Source organism: Triturus cristatus, chromosome 11 (genome assembly GCF_964204655.1).
Source record: "Triturus cristatus chromosome 11, aTriCri1.1, whole genome shotgun sequence".
In the NCBI taxonomy this organism is placed as follows: domain Eukaryota; kingdom Metazoa; phylum Chordata; class Amphibia; order Caudata; family Salamandridae; genus Triturus; species Triturus cristatus.
In genome coordinates this window covers 882,647,763-882,666,913 of record NC_140594.1, presented here as the reverse complement: position 1 = coordinate 882,666,913, position 19,151 = coordinate 882,647,763, and the positions used below count along the sequence as shown (strand labels likewise).

At 47.4% G+C, this 19,151-nt stretch overlaps 1 protein-coding gene across 4 annotated transcripts in view; it reads right to left on the bottom strand.

Annotated features, from left to right (window-relative positions):
• CCNL1 (cyclin L1) overlaps window positions 1-19,151 on the bottom strand; it is a 285,464-nt gene that overhangs the window by 223,804 nt on the left and 42,509 nt on the right. For all 4 annotated transcript variants that reach the window (XM_085634757.1, XM_085634758.1, XM_085634759.1 and 1 more), the window contains exon 3: window positions 9,672-9,781. In XM_085634757.1, coding sequence (XP_085490883.1) covers window positions 9,672-9,781 — 110 coding nt within the window. The remainder of the gene's footprint in view (window positions 1-9,671; window positions 9,782-19,151) is intronic.

Genomic DNA, 19,151 nt, shown 5'->3' with positions numbered 1-19,151 from the left:
ACTTTAAAATAATGCAACCATGGGTGCTGAAAAGTCAATTCCCCGTTTTGCTGTGTACTCCGAGTCACCTAAATATGCATTACTTCTCGCTTAGATGAGCAACTTTTGTATCTATCCCCTTTATGAGATAACTCAACAATGTACTCTGACTGCTGCGACAACCAATTAAGTTTTACTATCCAAGAAAACTCGGCCGTATACAAAAAGATGGTTCAGATCTCAAATCCTTAAGATTGAGTCAAGCCACCTCAACTACAGGAATGACCTCCATGCAAACTGTCCCCATAGGCTTAACAAGGAAGCTCCCACTAGTGCATAGGGATGTTGCTTTAAGAGAAGATGAATATCTAGCTTTAAGCATTGAATCAATTTCTAAAATCTACAAAAAGTTACTTTTACTACAGTAACAGATTGAAATAGGCTGATAACTGCCTTTAAATCTAAGCATGTTCCACTCCATCCTGGATCCAATATAGTCTGTCAGCAGTCCAATATAGTGAAATGTTTCTGCAACGCAGAGACTGTTGATAACCAAAATAATGCATCACACAAAATATTGAATGAATTGGCAAGCAGGTACAGCACCATATGTGGAATGAGCAAGTTTTAGGCAAGAGATGAAAAGCCACTCACAATGCAAGTCCCCAGCAAGATCCTTTCTGGTTTGGTTCTACCTCCCCTCCTCTAGTTTTTAGTTCGAGCCTGGGCAGCGCTTGTGCTGCACTGCAATGCATGTTGTATTCAAGTTCAGTGGCATTTAACAAGCCCAGCGCTTTTGGTTGGCCTGCTTTTCGAAATTCCTTAACTCTGGTTGGTCAATAGTGTCCATCTGTCCTGCCTATGAGTGCTTGGTTCCCTCCTGCGGGACTTCACGGATTTATCCTTTAAGCTGCTCATCTCTTGCCTTCAAGCTTGCATACTCCCCTCCCCCTCCCCCCCCCCCCCGCATTGCTGCCGTCCTTCCTGTGCCTGCTTGTTTTCAAAACGGAGTTTCCTTGCACTGCTTTCTGTTGGGCAGCTCTCGTCATCGCTTTCCTTTGTGAGCAATTAGCCCCCACCTTCACAGCAGACACACAGCAGCATGACATAGCTGGCGTGCTGCTGGTGCCAGTAATTGCTGCAATCTGTGGAGGATGTCTCTAGGCCTGGGCTCGGTTTCTACAAAGCCAGGCACAACATATTCCACAATGCACACTTACCCGGATCACAAGCCATCCTGTGTGTTGTGTAAACATCAGCAAATGCTGCTCTACTAACACATCAGATGCAGAGCACCTGGCCTAGACATCAGTACATAGTCAGCTTTCTATAGCGGCTCCAATTATCCACTTACTGGCCTCCGAAGGATTTAAGGCAGAGTCGACATTGCCAGGATTTTAAATAGTGAACTGAGTCCACAGTTTGCAGGAAGCGTTAAACGCAGTCATTTGTCTGGTATCTTGTGTGCTAGGTTATAAACCTGGGAGAAAGCTGCATGTACTGGAAATACTAAACACGTTTACCTTTCAGTATGAACGTTTGCCCATTTCTGAAACTGCAAAAATTAGATCCTGTTCCAGCAAAAAACAATGTTACCACGTCAAATGATCAGTCCAAGAAAGTATCAATCCAAATCTTGTATTTTAGTAGTATTCTTTATTTTCTCATCCTGTTCAAAGGTCATAGATGTTTTACAGATGGTTCATGTCAACAAATAGGCGTAGCCAACACGGGTTTCGTCTTGGGTATATTGCCCATCGACTTCCTCAGGGCAGTCACTTCGAGCAGGTTTTTAGGTCTCGCGCCTAGCAATGCAGTGCGCAGCACTGCTCGCATAGCGCGAGACCTCTTGTAAGGGGGTTTTGAAAGCGGACCACACGCTCGCACGTGTGATCAGGCTTTCGCCGGCAGGCATTGGCTTTCGCGTGTTTTTTTTATTTTTAAAAAGGTACGCGATTGGGCAAAGGCGGGTGCATGTCCCGCCTTTGCAACGCCCATTCCCGTCCGAGTCTAGCTTGCGCAGCAGCCAGTGTTCGCCTCGCTGCTGCGCTTCCTCCCCCGCACCACTAGTTTTTTTGGAAAGTGTAAACGCTGCAGGTAAAATAACCGTGTATATACAGAAATAGGCAGCCTATCTACGCATGAAATTCGAAGGACCAACGTGACAATGTCACCTTCCCCAAGACAGATTTACGTCGTATCCGAACTTGTAAGATGGCCCTAGGCTTCTGCTGACCTGGACGCGCTTGTTGAGGTTGGATATTGCATGCAGTTATATGCGGGCATCTCGTAGAGTTTTGGGAGTTTGGCTGATTTATTGCAGCTGGAGATGGTTAAACCATAGCCCACGCGGATGAGTGTTTTGTAAGGAAGTGAAGGTTGCATTGTTCCATATTCTGAAGTTATATGGCTTGGAAGCGGCTACTGAAGATGGATATTATTGCGGGGTTAAATGCTAGTATGGTGGCTGGATAAGATTTTGGGTGTGATAATGGTTGAATTAGATAGCCTAATTGCTGCTGGCCGTGGCAGTGGGTTGTGTATGCTTGTAGCGGAAATGTGGTAGAGTATTCCGATGGACGTTGGTATGGATATATACTTGGATTCACTCATGGTTCATTTATATAGTTATCTGGGTTTGATATGGTCAGGGAAAGGGCATTGGCTGTGGTGGGTTTGTGGCTTGGTGCCCTGTTTGGTCTGGCTATGGGGGCTGAATAAGATTGCAGCTTGTACCTGATTATGGATACTGCAGCTGATATGGGGTTTGGCGTGATCTGGGTTGGGTATGTTCATTGGGTGTCATGGAGTGATGGGGATTGCATGCATGTTGGGTGGGTTGACTTGTTCATGGGGTTTCATGTGATGACTTTGTCCACTTAGTGTTTGGGGGGTGGGGGAGGGGGGAGGGAGGTGACTGAGTGCTGTATAACTGCCTTTGCTTGGACTTTACATAATCCACCAGAAGGAAGTGAGTCAGGGCTGGAGGGGAAGGGGAGAGGGGACAGGAGGCGGCGCACCCGCAGGCTTCTCTCACCTCCCCGGCACCCTTTCACCGTCCTTCTCGCTGCCAGAGAGATTACAAGACATGGGACTCAGAGCATCAGCAGTGAGCACCGAGGCTGCTCTGTCACTTCTGTCACACACAGACCGGACGCATGTGGTGCACTTACACCGGACAATACACGTACCCATAGATCATGCATGTGACACGTGGAACAGTAATGTATTTAATGCCGTGAGCGCGTTGTCTGGCGGCTCTCCCATCACTGGCTCCCTTTCTGAGTTTCTAGAACCAAGCCCCCCTCCCTAGCTACCCTTCTTAACTCCCCGTTATGCCCCTTCCCTTCCCCTCCACTCCATGCGTTCTCCCCTCTCCACCCGTCACATGTTTATTTCCGGCCCCCAGTGCTCCCTCCCTCTCTGCCCCGTCATTCACTCCCTTCCCACGCCTGGTCTTGCCCGCCCGCCTTCTGCATTTTGGTGGTTTTTGGCCTAATCTGCACATTTTCTCCTTCTCGTTTCCATGTGTTTCCTATAAAACATTACAGGAACCGAGAGCAGGAGGCAGGATGAGACACCCCTTCTGAAAGACAGCCCCTTCAGTGTAGCAGCCTCCTTCTGATCTCCTGCTCTGAGTCTGATTTTGAACCAGAAGTACCATAGGCAAACATTTTGAACCAGAAGTACCATAGGCAAACATTTTGAACCATCCCTCTCCCTTCCTCTGCTCTTTCAATCTCTATCCATCTATCCGTCCGTCCGTCCCCCGATTCTGTCTTTCTATCTTGTATCTCTAAGGCACCAGGAGTGGTGCTGGGCCTTTAAAACCAGCCTCAAAAGACACCCCGGCACTCTGGAGAAATGCCCAGAGGGATAAAACTGTACAAAAGGGGGTGGTGATGGACGGAGCATCAGAACCAATCAAACACTCACACCCAGTCAACAGATCTGGATTTGATCCATCACCGTTCTTTAGCCCACTCTGCCACCCCAGTTCAGATATGGCCATATGCAAATCAGTCTGACCCTGTGCCTCATGGGAACAGTCCAGCCCGAACTGACAAGCCATGTCTTCCCTGGACCGGAAACAAGCTTCCTAGGACCGGTTTCTGGCATTTCAGACGTCTTCAGCCAGGCTTGCTTGAATCCAGTGGCAAAATGAGCAAGGGACTCACGTCTGAGCGTACCATGCCAACTTATGGCGAACAAAGCGGTACAAAAGGGGGTGGTGATGGACGGAGCATCAGAACCAATCAAACACTCACACCCAGTCAACAGATCTGGGTTTGATCCATCACCGTTCTGGCAGGGTATGCTCAGACGTGAGTCCCTTGCTCACTTTGCCACTGGATTTAAGCAAGCCTGGCTGAAGACGGCTGAAATGCCAGAAACCAGTCCTAGGAAGCTTGTTTCCGGTCCAGGGAAGGCATGGCTTGGCCAAGGGATGATCCTCGGGTACGCCGTAGATGATGCTCCTGGGTTCTGAGGTGAAGGGTGGCAGGCGGATTTCAAGAGTCTGTCCTGTGAGGAAGGATGAGACCGATTTGGGGTCATCCCCCTGGATGCAGATGCGATTGAGACTGTTAATGAGGGTGTTGTGGGGATAGCGTCAAATGCCGATGAGAGGTCATGGAGGATCAGGGCTGCTGTTTCGGTGGCGGCGATCAGGTCAGTCTCAGTACTGTGGTTGGCGCAGGAGGCATCAAGCAGGTTATTTTTCTTCCTAGGTGTTCAGTGAGCTGGATGTTGGTGGCCTTCGAGGACTTTGAAGGGGAACAGAAGTAGCAAGATGGGGTGGTAACTTTTGAGTTTGCTGTGATCGGCAGAGAGTTTCTTCAGGAGGGGTCAAACCCCAGCGCTCTTCCAATTGTCGGAATGGAGGCGTTGAGGATGTTGGCGAGTTCTGCGCTGGTTTCTTTGCTTCAAAGGTAGAAGAAATGGCAGGGGTCAGTGAAAACTCCAGAGTGGATGGAGGACATGATGGTCGTGGTGAGCACATTCTATGTGGTGATCAAGTGGCTGGTGTCCGTAGGTGGACGGAGGTTGTGGAAGTCAGTGGGTTGGGGGACAATGGTGGCCATCTTGCTGTGGAAGTAGTCCGACAAGGTGTTGCAGGGATCTTGGGAAAGGCGAGCTATTGTCTCGGTGGCAGAAAGGCAGAAGAACTCTGATGATGTTGAAGAGATCCTTCATGCTGTTGGCGCTTTTGTAGTTTTTGCAGACATATACAATATAAAAGAAAAAATTACCACTTAAACGGTGTGAGCCAATGATTAGAATAAAACACTGCAGTGGGGAACTATATTTGAATGGTATTGAGCATACTTAGGAATTACTTAACCATTCCAAGATGGCAGCCAGGTTCAGAAAGCATGTCTGCAATGTTGGTACAGCAAAACAGCGAGACTTTGGACAAAACCATTTTTGTATCATTCCCGGTGACAGAATCATGGATTCTAAACCTGGAGGCCATATTCGAAAAGTAACATTTTTGATAAAGTGTATACAACATTTAAAGATGGCCATCAGGATTTAAAGAAGTGGCTGTCTTAATGCAGCGCATTCCATATAAAATCAGGAGCAACACTGTACGCAAGACTTGGTAACATGGTCTGGGGAGCATGCAGGGCCCTTTACAAAACAAGCAGACAAATCAAGCAATATGCAGTTACCAGTGCTTGAGTGCCAAAAGAGCTGCTCAGAATCCAGCTGCCTACACAATTAAGCATAGCCTTCGTAGACCGGAAACCAACTAAGGCCCATTTAATCCATAACCAGACACTCTGCCCCTTTATCTAACTTTTGCTGGTTCCTGTTTCCTCCTTTTGTTAAGGTTTTGTCTTGGTCTCTGCCATTAATTCCAGTTTGTATGCTCTTCTTGCTCTTCCACTCGGGAAATTTCTGATGTGAAAAAGGAGTGCTGGTGGCCTTCACCAGCTCAAATTAAACACTAGCTGGCACAGTGAGAAAGAGTCAACGGCAAGAGCGGCAGGCCTATTGACTCAAACGATATGTTGTCCTGGGTGGAATCCTGAGATAAATGGCACCTAAAGGCCAATGGTGGACAAAGTCCCTCTATGTATATTATTTTTATACATTTGATTTGACTAAATAAGGCTGGTGAGGCAACTTCAAGATATGTCTAGACCAAAACTAAGTATTAAGCATGTCAAAAATGTCCTAAATCATTGGTTCTTAACCTTTTTACTTCAGTGGACCCCTTACGAAATCACCAATGGGAGAGGCAACCATGGCCTAAGCAGTATTTACAATTTAAACCACAAACCAAGCAAAAAAAAAAAAAACGCAGACACGAGTTATCTGTCAAACACAAACTGTGAAATATTTCACTTAATTTACTAACAAAAATTTAAATTTTGATAGGATAGTTGGAGCATTTAAATTTTTATTAATTTATTTTTAAATTTAGTAACATGCAGACTAGAATTTCATTTAGTGATAGGATAGTTGGAGCATTTAAATTTTTATTAATTTATTTTTAAATTTAGTAACATGCTAGACTAGAATTTCATTTAGTTTTTGCTCCTAAAGCGCATGGTCGCTTTTTATACAGCATTTTAACATTTTCAATTTTGTTTCGTGTATACATACTTCATTAGTCTAATACTTTTTCTAAAAATTGAGGTCCCTTTAGGCTTTGTGGATCCCAAGAATCCATGAACCACAAGAACCACAGGTTAAGAATCACTATCCCAAATTATCCCGGTGTCTGACTTTTTTTTTTTCCGCTTTCCAATTTCCTTGCCTGCCCTTGCAGAGAGTTTGTTCCAATGGTGCATCTGCCCTTTGTTTTACAATAACCATGGCCTGACCTTATGAATGGCCAAGTCAAATGTGATACATTTCCTGTACCTCCCATTTTTCAGCTGAAGCTCATCCAGTCTTAATTTAATGTTGTGTAATTTTTTGACAAAGGTACAAACTAGCCAAACAAGTCCTCCTTTCTATTGCCAATCACATCATAAGAGTAAAGACTTGAAAGTTATATAGCTTGGTGCTTTAAGTTGTCTGTGGAATATATGCAAGAAAGGACATATGCTCTAATATTTTAGGTATGTTCTCTACTGCCGGAGAATCACCAATAACATTAAAGATTTTACTTTAAAATGATATGTATGATTAATAAAATTAGGACACTACATTACACAATGTTGGCTTTCGCATCAGATAGTTGAGGCATAAAGTAAAGCCATCTTTTTCAAACTCAATCCTCTAAGCATACATTCATAGGTATTACACAATTTAGCCACAACACCGCAATAGAAGCAAATTTATAATATTTGAGAGCAATACTTTCCCAAAAGTGTATGCTGGCTGGATAAGCTCCGGGGGATTTTACTATGGTAATTTAAGGTACTCACGCTACCGAAAAAAATAAGGATGCTGAGTGCACTTTTGAAAAATGCAACATTTCTTCTGAGGTACAACTTCGGAGGAAATTCTTAAGAGAAGAACACATTTTTAAATAGCGGGAACCCGGCTGGTAAAGTCACCAAAATTGCACTCTTAGAAATAATGTTATGCTCATCCCTTTAATAAAATACATTGCAGCAATAGTGGAAATCCAAACCAAGTGATTGATTTGTTTAACACGTTATTGCAAGATTAGTCAATCGACTTATCATGCACAAACATTTCAATCACTTTAAAAAAAATGCTTAAATATTTGCTGAGTAACATACAAAAACATGTTCACATATGTGAACGTCCTCCAAATGACTATGAACCCGCTTTTAAACAAGCAACTGCAATAAAGCCATTTTATCTATCAGCATGCTCAAACATCAGATATTTGGCTGGTGTTGTGTGCTGGCCAGAATTCTTCTCACAAGTTCACTACACACTTTCCCAGAAGTTGCTCTACTCAGAATATGCAACTCCAGGGCCTATGAGTTTTTCTAAATTCGCCTCTTTTAGTTAGCACAGACTGCTGAATCTGAAATTTCTTCTTGCAGAACTATTCTTTTCACAGGGCTTATTATCTTGCAAGATGCACTACAAAGCAGATTGTTAGACCCCAATCTACTCAGTTACACTTGTACAGCCATGTGTGAAACTACAAAGTCAAAAGGTAATCACGGGTCATACCAATAAGATTTAGCTTTAATGTACATTTGAAAGAAAAGAAAAAAGAAAGGAAAAATTAGAATCACCCTTTTCACCATGCCAACCTGAAATAAATATTAACCAGGAGGTGTAATGACCTAAAACAAGGGATGACTTCTACCGATCAGCACAAACCCCCAGTCCTTAAAAATTGGTTGACAGCCCGAAGCTCTTCCAACAGAACACAACTGCAGCATCTCCCAATATTTGTATTTAGCAACATCTGGATTAGTCCTCCTTCTCCACAGAAGAGCCTTGAATCCCAAAAGCATTAAGGCATGAACCATTCGGAAACACGATAAAGATTAATTTAGATTATTTGCAATTACACAGTAAGAGGCATACATCGCCTCCTATTCATAACTAGAAAGCACTCAAACAAAAATGCTTGAAACAAATAGTTAAAATCAGGTACAAAAAAGTATCTGCTATGTCCAATGAATTGCTTTGCTGAATATTTAAATAGATAAGATTGCTGCTAATAGGGGCTACTACTGTATTAAAACACTTCAAAAACATACGGCTTGCTTAACCAGCATAATGTAGCTCTTGTGAGGTTCACAGCACATCCACAATTCAACAGACCACTGAAACACTATTTGATACATATGCACAATTACACAGGTCATACTACGCCTATCAGCCAGTCGCTTCAATAACAAATAAAGAAAAAAGCTTGTTAAATTAAAGTTTAAGTCCTCCCATTACAAACAAGTTGTACGTTCATAAATATTGACATAACTTGTGTAACTTAATACAATATACTTAAAAAAGAAATCAATACCTGAGCTGTGTTCACTTGCGACTGTTTAGGCTTCAAGATCTCGTTTCCAAAGAGGACCAGACTTACTTAAAACACAAATATTGAAAAGAAAAAAAGCCACTGAGTAAAGTGGCGTCACTAGTAGGTTTAGTGCATTGTGCAATAGTGAAGATGGACAGTCTTCAGAATTGCAGAATGAAGATGGTTCAAACTGGATATTTAAGTCTACAAATCTGCATGTAGCCTAGATAGGAGTATTCTGACTCAGTTAAAAATGATTACTTGCATAAAAAAAATATATACATATATATATATACACATATATATACACATATATATACACATATATATACATATATACATGTTTGACCAAGATGCGGCAACCATGCTCAAAAGTACAATTAAAAATGCAATGGTCAAATAAAATCTGCACTTGGCAGACATCTTCATAGAATGAGGCCAGATGCCCATGGTAACGAAATTAAGTCATTAGTTATTATGACCTATATGAATGTAGAACTACAGCTGCCACTCCAAACACCTATCTACAAGTAGCACAAAAACATGATTTCTTAAGTGCAGATAGTCATTTTAGGGGTCATTTTGCCCCAGAGACTTGCTTCCCTGTCTTTTTTGGGGGGAGGGGAGTGGTACAATTGTAATTCCTTTTACAAACAAAGTACACAATCCAGAAGGTATTATCAAAAAATATGTACCAATACAACTAGCACATTAACGTTGCTTTATATTTAACAATGGAAATTCATGTACAATGAAATATTCACATAATTTGCCTTACCTTTTTCCTCTTAACTGCCGTAAATGATGAAAAACGTTTATTACATCTCTTATACGCCGAGGTGCTTCTTCAATTTTGGAAGCGAGATTAATGCAAGCCATGGCAACAATCTGAAAAGAAGCCATTCAGATGAAAAACTGTTTCTAGACCAATTCACGCTCACATAAAAGAAAATATTCTTTTTGCAAACTTTCTAACAAATTTGCAAACAGAACATAAACACCATTACCGTATAAAATAGTATTGCATGGCTTCATTTGCAAGGAGTTAGCGAAACAGGAAAAAGTTTACGCAGGTGAATGTAATGCGATGCACATGCAACTGTCAAAATGCAAAAAAGCATGTTCCTCTCAGACTTCATGTCAACATCAAACTGCAAAAATAGAATGGCATAGAAAATGGGTAGGTGCCGCTGAGCAGAGTTAGAAGTTAGTTGTCGTACAGAACCTATTACTCTGTAATCCAAGAGGAGGGATTTATTCTCTTAACAATACTAGTTTATCTGAGGCCAGCAGTTCATAGACAAGCAGAGGGCACAATGATATCTACAATAAAGGGCCCAAATCAGTGCACTCTTTCCATGAGCATGTGGAAACTCGGGTTTAATTCAAAGATAAATCTTTGTAAATCAGGTACTAGGCTTTTAAAGAAAACTTTTAAGCAGGACAGAGTACAAACTTACAGGTTGGGAGGGAACAGGGGTTAACAAGATGTGAACATGAATAGACTAAACATGTTAACCAAATTGTGGATGTGGAGGGAAATCTAGTAAAATAAAAAGATGAAAATGGACCTGCGGAATAAGCTGGAGAACGAAGAGAAAGAGGTGCAATGGACCAGGTGAAAAAAGTTCACAAGGATGGGCTTAGGTGTTAAAAGTGAGCAACGTATTAATGTAGAAGTCAGTGATTACAAAATATGAAATCAGAACCGAATTAATGGAAGACACCAAGAGGAAAATGGAAGGAACAAATGGAATAGTTAGTAGCAGACACTGAATAAGAGCAATTCTTACAATGAGACAAGAGCCAGGCTAGAGTCAAAAACAGAGGATGTGATGTATCATGCCATTGCAGAGTGCATAACTGATAACCTAAACTGATGGTTTTGTAAGTCAGACTAGGATATGGTGGTGGGACACACCAAAATAATTTTTTTTTTAAAAGGTGTCATTTAAGTGAATATCTGAATGTTATTGGCAAAGCCAAAACGCCTGGGTTTAATTTGCTAACACATGCAGTCTTAGCATACTCCTGTGAGAAACAAGGGATTAGCAGGACAGATAGAAAGGGCCAAAGCTGTAAAATAATTCATCATGCTGTGAATCTTAAGCACTGAGTGGAAGTGGAAGCATATCCCAAACATTCAAAACATTAGGTTAGAGGAATATTCTGCTGAGCCGAGCAAAGATATCACAAACCAATGCCTAAAAAAGGATGATCCATGAAAATTTAAAAGGTTAAAATGGGTGGGCACAAACCCTACTATGTAAAGTGTTTGGAAATGGGAAAAAAGTATGTTTGATAGCTATGCTGTTAAAACTCAGAACTACACAAGCATTGGCAAAGCCAAACGGTCTTGCATTGAGAACCTATTTGCACTGTCAATGCTTGATTTAATGATGCATTGCAGAACTGGCAAAAAGAAAGAAAAAAAAAATAAGTATGGACATGTCGAACAAGTTACTTACCTTCGGTAACGATGTATCTGTAAGAAACATTAGTTAGTTAGATTCCTCACCTTAGAATATCCCCAGGCGTTAGACTGGATCCGGAAGATTTTGTAGCAATACCCCTTGCGCGTCGCTAGGCGTCGTCTGCGGCTCCGCGTCAGTCGTTGGCGTCGTGCGCCGGAATGACGTCGGAGTACTTAGACGCCGCCCTCGCGCGCGGTCAGTTCTTGTACATAGCTTTCCGCACCAGGAACGCAGAGCCATGCAAGAGACCGACACTGGTGCCAAAAATTCTAGGGCCCTGAAAAGGATAGCCTTAACCCTAGATGTCGGTTCGCAGAACGGGGAGGATGGGTGGGTCGGTGAGGAATCTAACTAATGTTTCTTACAGATACATCGTTACCGAAGGTAAGTAACTTGTTCATCTGAAAGAAACACGTTCGATTCCTCACCTTAGAATAGATACCCAAGCAATACCAACCCCGGTGGTGGGTCTGCGAACCAAGATCACACCAGAAAGTCCTGGAGGACAGAACGGCCAAAGAAGCCATCCCTCCGGACTTGGCTGTCTAGGCAATAGTGCCTGGCAAACGTGTGCAGCGAAGCCCACGTCGCCGCCTGACAGATGTCCTGCAAAGGGACTCCCCGTCCCAAAGCAGTAGTAGCCGCCGTGGCCAGAGTAGAATGGGCTCGCAGCCCAACAGGAGGGTCCTTTTTTGCCAAGGAGTAACAGATTTTTATACACAAAACGACCCACCGGGAGATGGTCCGTTTGTGCACAGCTTTTCCCTTCTTAGCACCCACGTAGCCAACGAAAAGCTGGTCGTCCACCCAGAACTGTTTCGTGCGGTCCAAATAAAAGGAGAGCGCACGTTTTGGGTCCAGACGGTGGAGCCGCTCTTCCTCTTTGGAAGGATGCGGAGGTGGAAAGAAGGTGGGCAAGGTGACAGATTGCCCAAGATGGAAGGGGGTCACCACTTTCGGTAGAAAGGAAGGACGAGACCGAAGGACAACCTTGTCCGGATGAACAGATAGAAAAGGAGGCTTGGACGATAGAGCCTGGAGCTCACTCACCCGTCTAGCCGAGGTGATGGCTACCAGGAAAGCAGTTTTAAGAGTGAGAAGACGAAGAGGACAATTGTGAAGAGGCTCAAAGGGAGCGCACATCAGAAATAATAAGACAAGATTCAAGTCCCACTGAGGCATTACGAAAGGGACAGGAGGGAACGTGTGAGTAATGCCTTTAAGAAAGCGTGACACTACAGGGGACTTGAAAAGAGAGGGCTGATCAGGAAGCCGTAAGAAGGCAGAGATGGCAGCAAGATAACCTTTCAAGGTGCCAAGGGCAGAGCCCTGCCGGGCCAAAGAAAGAAGAAAGAGGAGAGCCTCAGAAAGAGGGGCGGAAAGGGGATCCACAGCCTTTGCTGTGCACCATGCCACCGTCTTTGTGGAGGGACGCCTGGCTGCCAGAATGATATCACAGACTTCAGGAGGCAAGTCAAATGGCATCAACTGCCGCCGCTCAATCTCCACGCATGGAGGTGGAGGCTGGACAGATTCGGGTGGAGGACCGTCCCCTGCTGCTGCGACAGAAGATCCTCCCGAAGGGGCAGACGTATCGGAGGATCGATCAACATACTGAGTAGCTTGGGATACCAGTACTTTCGTGCCCAATCCGGAGCCACCAAGATGACTTGGGCCCGGTCGCGCCTGATCTTCAGCACTCTGGGCAGAAGTGGTATAGGCGGAAAGGCGTACAACAGACCGCAACTCCACTCGCGACGAAAAGCGTCGCCTAGCGAGTGCCGCCTTGGAAATTCCAACGCGCAGAACTGCTGACATTGCGCGTTCTCGTCGGTGGCGAATAGATCTAACAAAGGCTCTCCCCACTGCTGAAAGAGACCTTGCGCCACCTCGGAGTTCAGACGCCATTCGTGATCTATCATGCACCGGCGGCTGAGTTAGTCTGCTCTGGCGTTCAGAGAGCCCGCCAGATGTTTAACCACCAGGGTGATGCCCTGGTGTTCCAGCCATGTCCAGAGGTGCAGGGCCTCCTGACATAGGGTCCATGATCCCACCCCGCCCTGTTTGTTGCAATACCACATGGCGGTGGTGTTGTCCGTGAACACCTGCACGACACTTCCCCGGACAGAGGGAATAAAGGCTTTCAGTGCAAGTCGGATCGCTCTCAGCTCCAACAAGTTGATGTGGAGGCGAGACTCCGCCGGAGACCAGAGGCCTCTGATCTCCGCCTCTCCCATATGGCCACCCCATCCCAGGAGGGACGCATCCGTCACTACGACATGCTCCGGTAGGGGTAGGGAGAGGCTCTTGCCCGTGACCCAATCGCGGTCTGTGAGCCACCACTGCAACTGCTGTGCAGTGCCCTCCGAGATCAAGACATGGTCGGACAGGTTGCCGTGATGCTGGGCCCACTGAAACTTCAGGTCCCACTGCAGAGCCCGCATGCGCCGCCTGGCGTGATGCACTAGTAGGATGCAGGAGGCCATCATCCCCAGAAGCCGCAACACTAGCCTGACCGAAACCCAGGATAGAGGCCGAAAGATGGGAATCAGGGCCTGTATATCCCGGACCCGCTGTTCCGGTGGATGGACCCGGAACTGCGCCGAATCGAGAACCGCTCCGATGAAGAGGAGCTTCTGAGAGGGGCTCAGGTATGACTTCGGCACATTGATGGAAAAACCCCAGCAAATGCAGGAGATCCGCCGTAGTCTGGAGGTGGGAGACGACTGTCTGGGGCGAGCCCGCCTTCAACAACCAGTCGTCGAGATAGGGGGAAGACTGGAACCTCTGATCTGCGCAGATGAGCTGCGACCACCGCCATCACTTTCGTGAACACCCGAGGGGCACTGGTTAGGCCGAAGGGGAGCACGGTGAACTGAAAGTGCTCCTGACCCACCGTGAACCGCAGGTAACGCCGGTGGGCCGGCAGGACGGGGATATGGAAATATGCGTCCTGCAAGTCCAACGCTACCATCCAGTCTCCAGGGTCTAGGGCAGCTAGAACCTGAGCCAAAGTCAACATTTTGAACCGTTCCTTCCAGAGGAAGGCATTGACGTTCCTGAGGTCCAAGATAGGGCGTAGGCCTCCTTTGCCCTTCTTGGGAACCAGAAAGTAGTGGGAACAACAACTACGACCTACTTCTGGGCTTGGAACGCACTCGACGGCCTCTTTGGCCAAGAGGGCCGAAACTTCCTCTCGCAGAAGATTCAAATGATCCTCCGAGATACGGCGGTGCTGCGGTGGCATGGCTGGAGGGGTCGTCTCGAAGGGGAGGGAGTAGCCCCTCCGGACGATTTGCAGCACCCACCTGTCCGAAGTAATGGTACGCCAGTGGAGCAGGTGATGGCGAACCCAGCCTCCCACTGGCGAGGAATGGGCCTGAAAGCTCGGATCAGGAATGCTTTGAGGCGGATGCTGCCGGGGTGGATGTGGACTGACCGCGTTGTCCTCCAGTACCGCCTTGGCGGAAACCACGTCCGCGACCGCGTGCAGGCTGGTTCTGCGGCCGGTGGCTAGGCGGACGTGAGGAGGTGCCCCTTCCTTGGCCACGAAAGGAGCGAAAAGCGGAAGTTTGTGCCGCGGGGCCGAGAGGTCCAAGGACTTGGCCGTAGCCCGGGAGTCCTTGAAGCGAGCCAGCGCACTGTCCGCTTTCTCACAAAAAAGGCGAGCGCCATCAAAAGGCATGTCCATGAGTGTGCTCTGGACATCCCCTGAAAAGGACGTGGACCGCAGCCAGGCGTGACGTCGAAGCGCCACCGTGGTAGAAATCGCCCTACCCAGCGAGTCCGTAGGGTCGAGTCCACATCGGATGGCATGGCGCGCTGCATCTCTCCCATCGGCCAGAGCCGAGGAAAGCCGTGCCAGGGCCTCCTCCGGGCACAGTGGCAGCACGTCCTCCACCGTATCCCACAGAGAGTGGGAATAACGGTCCAAGAGACAGGCGGTGTTTAAAGACCGCAGGCCCAAACTGAGCGAGGAGAACAGCTTCTTACCGAACTGTTCCAGTCTCTTGGAATCCCGGTCCGGAGGAGCAGACGGGAAGGAGGATTGGGATGTAGAGGCCTGGATAACCAGACTTTCGGGGGTGGGGTGTTGGGACAGAAAACTGAGGTCGCCCGGAGCAGGGCGGTGGCGACTGGCAACGTTCCTATCCACAGGATGGACTGTGGAGGGCTTGGACCAGGTGCCCTGCAGACCGTCAGTGAGGGCCTCATTGAATTGCAGCAGAGGCTCAGTGGAGCATGCGGCAGACAAGCACCTCAGTGAGGATGTTAGTCCTCACAGCCACGGCAGGCAGCTCAAGCCCAAGGACCGCTGCCACCTTTCGCAGCACCACAGAAAAAGCTGCACCCTCCTCCGAAGCCACAGTCGGAGGAGAGATGAATCCAGTGTCTGGTGAGGTATCCAATCCACTGGCCTCCTCCAGTTCATCTGCCCAGTCCTGAGAAAGTTGCCCTTGAAGGGCCATAGGGTCCTCAGACCCCTCCCAGTCGCCCCCGTCATCCGATTCCTGGTAAACAGGAGGAATGATCGGAGCCGGTCGATAGACAATGTATCTCTAGCGGCGTCGGATGCGGCATTGGGACCGGACAGGGGCTGAACCGGGGATAGACGTCGACCGGAGTCGGCGTCTGGGGTAGTACCGGTGTCGGCACCGGCGGAGGAGGTGTGACGAGGTCGACCGGCGTCGACGGGCGCCCAGGCTCGGGCCCCTCGGGGACCTGCAGCGCCGGGGCCAGAGCCTCCAACGGCGCCGGAGCCGCCGGCACGCAAGGTCGCCCAGACGAGTCCGCGGGGCCCGAAGGCGCGCCAGCGGGCGACGAAGGTGGGGCCAGGATCCTCATGGCCGAGAGGAAGGCACTGACCGGCGTCGCGTCAATCCCAGGGACCGGCGGGTATGGGGATTTGCGCGGCGCCTGCGGCTCCAGCGGAGCCGCGGGGGTGGAACCACCCGGACCCTCGGCCGAGTCGCATGACCGGCGAGGGGAGTCCGAAGAGCGGTGTCGCCTCTTGGACTTCTTAGAGCGCTTCGACTTACCCGAAGACTTCCAGCCCGACGAGCGACGATGTCGAGTGCAGCTCCGCGACAGATCCTTGGACCTACTCCTGGACCGGGATCGACGGGGGCGCGGAGCCGAGTGGAGTAGCTCGAGAAGCTTGCGGGACCGCTCCCGCCTAGCTTTCGAGGTCAGGGCCATACAATCGGAGCACAACTCCGCGTCGTGGTCGAGGCCCAAGCAGTACAGGCACCGGCGGTGATGATCGGTCACCGACATCAGTCGGTGACAGTCGTCGCAGGCCTTGAAACCAGGCATCCTACCGGCACCAGAGTCGAGAAGTGACCAAAAAGAGTCAAAAATTGACTAAAGGGGTAGCTCTCCCGGATCGGCGCTTACTGGCGCGGAAAAAAGAAGAACTGACGTCAGCGCGCGAGGGCGGCGTCTAAGTACTCCGACGACGTCATTCCGGCGCACGACGCCAACGACGGACGCGGAGCCGCGGACAACGCCTAGCGACGCGCAAGGGGTATTGCTACAAAAATCTTCCGGATCCAGTCTGACGCCTGGGGATATTCTAAGGTGAGGAATCTAACTAACGTGTTTCTTTCAGATATGATGCTATTATAGATAAAAGTGAAAAGCTGTAGGCGCATGCGTAATCATGCTCCCGCCATTTTTCTAGAATTTGCCATACCAAGATGGCGGATGGGTTAGAGATGCAATGCTAGGCAATGGGCTGGCTTACAGCCAGCAGTATCTTTTGGTAAGATTCACAATAGACTAGGCTTTTTGCAAATAGATGACTAAAAGCTGCCTGTATGTGGGGGCCTAAAAATGTTTAGCAGGGACATTTTAGGAACTTGATGGATGGTAAACATGTACAAGAACAGTGGGCAGTGAAATTCAAGCACTTAAAATAAGTTCAGCCTCGGCAACAGAAATGAACAAATAACAAAATATGAGTGATGGAGAGGTCAGACTGGTATATAGATTATATATATATATATATATATATATATATATAGTAGATAGTTATAGTTAGGACCGAGTTTCCATAGGAAATCTCAAAATTCTATTTTGAATAACTTTGGCGCCGATTGACGAATCTTCGCGAAATTTTCAAAACTAATGGGGCGCTCCGCTCCTACCCTGAAAGTCTCGGGGTGATTCGTCAAGCGGGGGCCGAGAAAAAGGGGGGGTCCCAAAACACGTTTTCCCCATGGATTTTTCCATAGGGACTTTAGTCGCAGCTACAGCCCGAACGGCTGAACAGAATTACGTGAAATTTGGCAGAGAGGTAGCCATAAGGTCCGTTTGGTGCCTTTTGCAGGTTTGGTGTAAATCTGTTCAGTATTTTCTGAGAAAATCGCATTTAAAATCAATATATATATCTATACGCGTGCAGCGTGCGCGCAGGGTGCGCGCACTCGGCCGTCCGCGAGCGCACTTCTGATTGGTTGTTACATCTTAGTAAACATTCGAATCGGTCGAAACCAGGAAGTGTCGGCCGCCATTTTGTCTCTCGCACTGAGAGGGGGGTGAAACACAAAGGAGAAAAACATGTAAAGGGGGCACGCTGGTCAATTCCTGACCCCCTAGCAGGGGTCAAGGGGTCCCCGGAGGTCCCCCAAGGGCAAGTAAACAAATAAATAAATAAATAAAAAAAAAATCGGTAAATCGCCAGCGTAAAGTGCGTGCATGGCTTATTACATCCCAACATTTTTTGCCAAAACCCTTAACAAAGCGTATCATGTGTCCTCCTTGTGCGGACGGTGCGCGAAGCGCACCGTGCGTACATGGCCCATTAAGCGTAACGTGGGCGCACGGTGCGCGTAGCGCACTGCGTGCCCACCGTGCGTGCACGGCACTAACTGCGTAAAGTGGGCGCGCGGTGCGCAAAGCGCACCGCGTGCTCACCGTGCGCGCACGGAACGAACTGCGTAAAGTGGGCGCGCGGTGCGCAAAGCGCACCGCGTGCCCACCGTGCGCGCACCATGCGCGAAGCGCACCGTGCTCGCACGGCACGAACGGCGTAAAGTAACTTAGCATTTAAAAAACCGTACAAATTCACTGAAAAAAACCATAGGTTTCACACACGTTATAGTTAGGAATTAGCATTTAAAAAACCTTGCAAATTCACTTAAAAAAACCATAGGTTTCACACATGTTATAGTTAGCTGGGCATTTTCCTCATGAAAAACCAATGAAATTCCCCCGTTATAGTTAGTGCAGGCAACTATAACTCACGCGACCGTAATCCGCTGCTGATGACGTCAGATATTACATCACTGATGACATATGTGTCTTTCTGAAAAAAATAAATATATGTATAGCTAAAAAAAAAAAAAAGGAAGACGACATGGGTATATAAATGTGTAAATACAGTGATGTAATATCTGACGCCATCAGCAGCGGATTACGGTCGCGTGAGTTATAGTTGCCTGCACTAACTATAACGGGGGAATTTCATTGTATATATTTTGGGAGCTCGCCCACGACAGCACGAACTTTCCACATATCCCCTGACGAAAGGAAACTCGAAACGCGTAGGGAGCAAGGAAAGCTGCATAACTTACCTACATGGGATACTTGTCCGTACCTGATGAAATAAAGGCTGGTAACCTTACGCCAGAGTCCGAGTGCGTCTCTATCTTGAGCTACCATGTGTTGATAGATATATATATATATCCGGAAGAATAACGAAGCCTTGTGCGGTTGGATAAATGCTTTATTCCTCAGTCAGCCGTTCGCCAAACGCGTTTCGAGTGCACAGCACCCTTGTT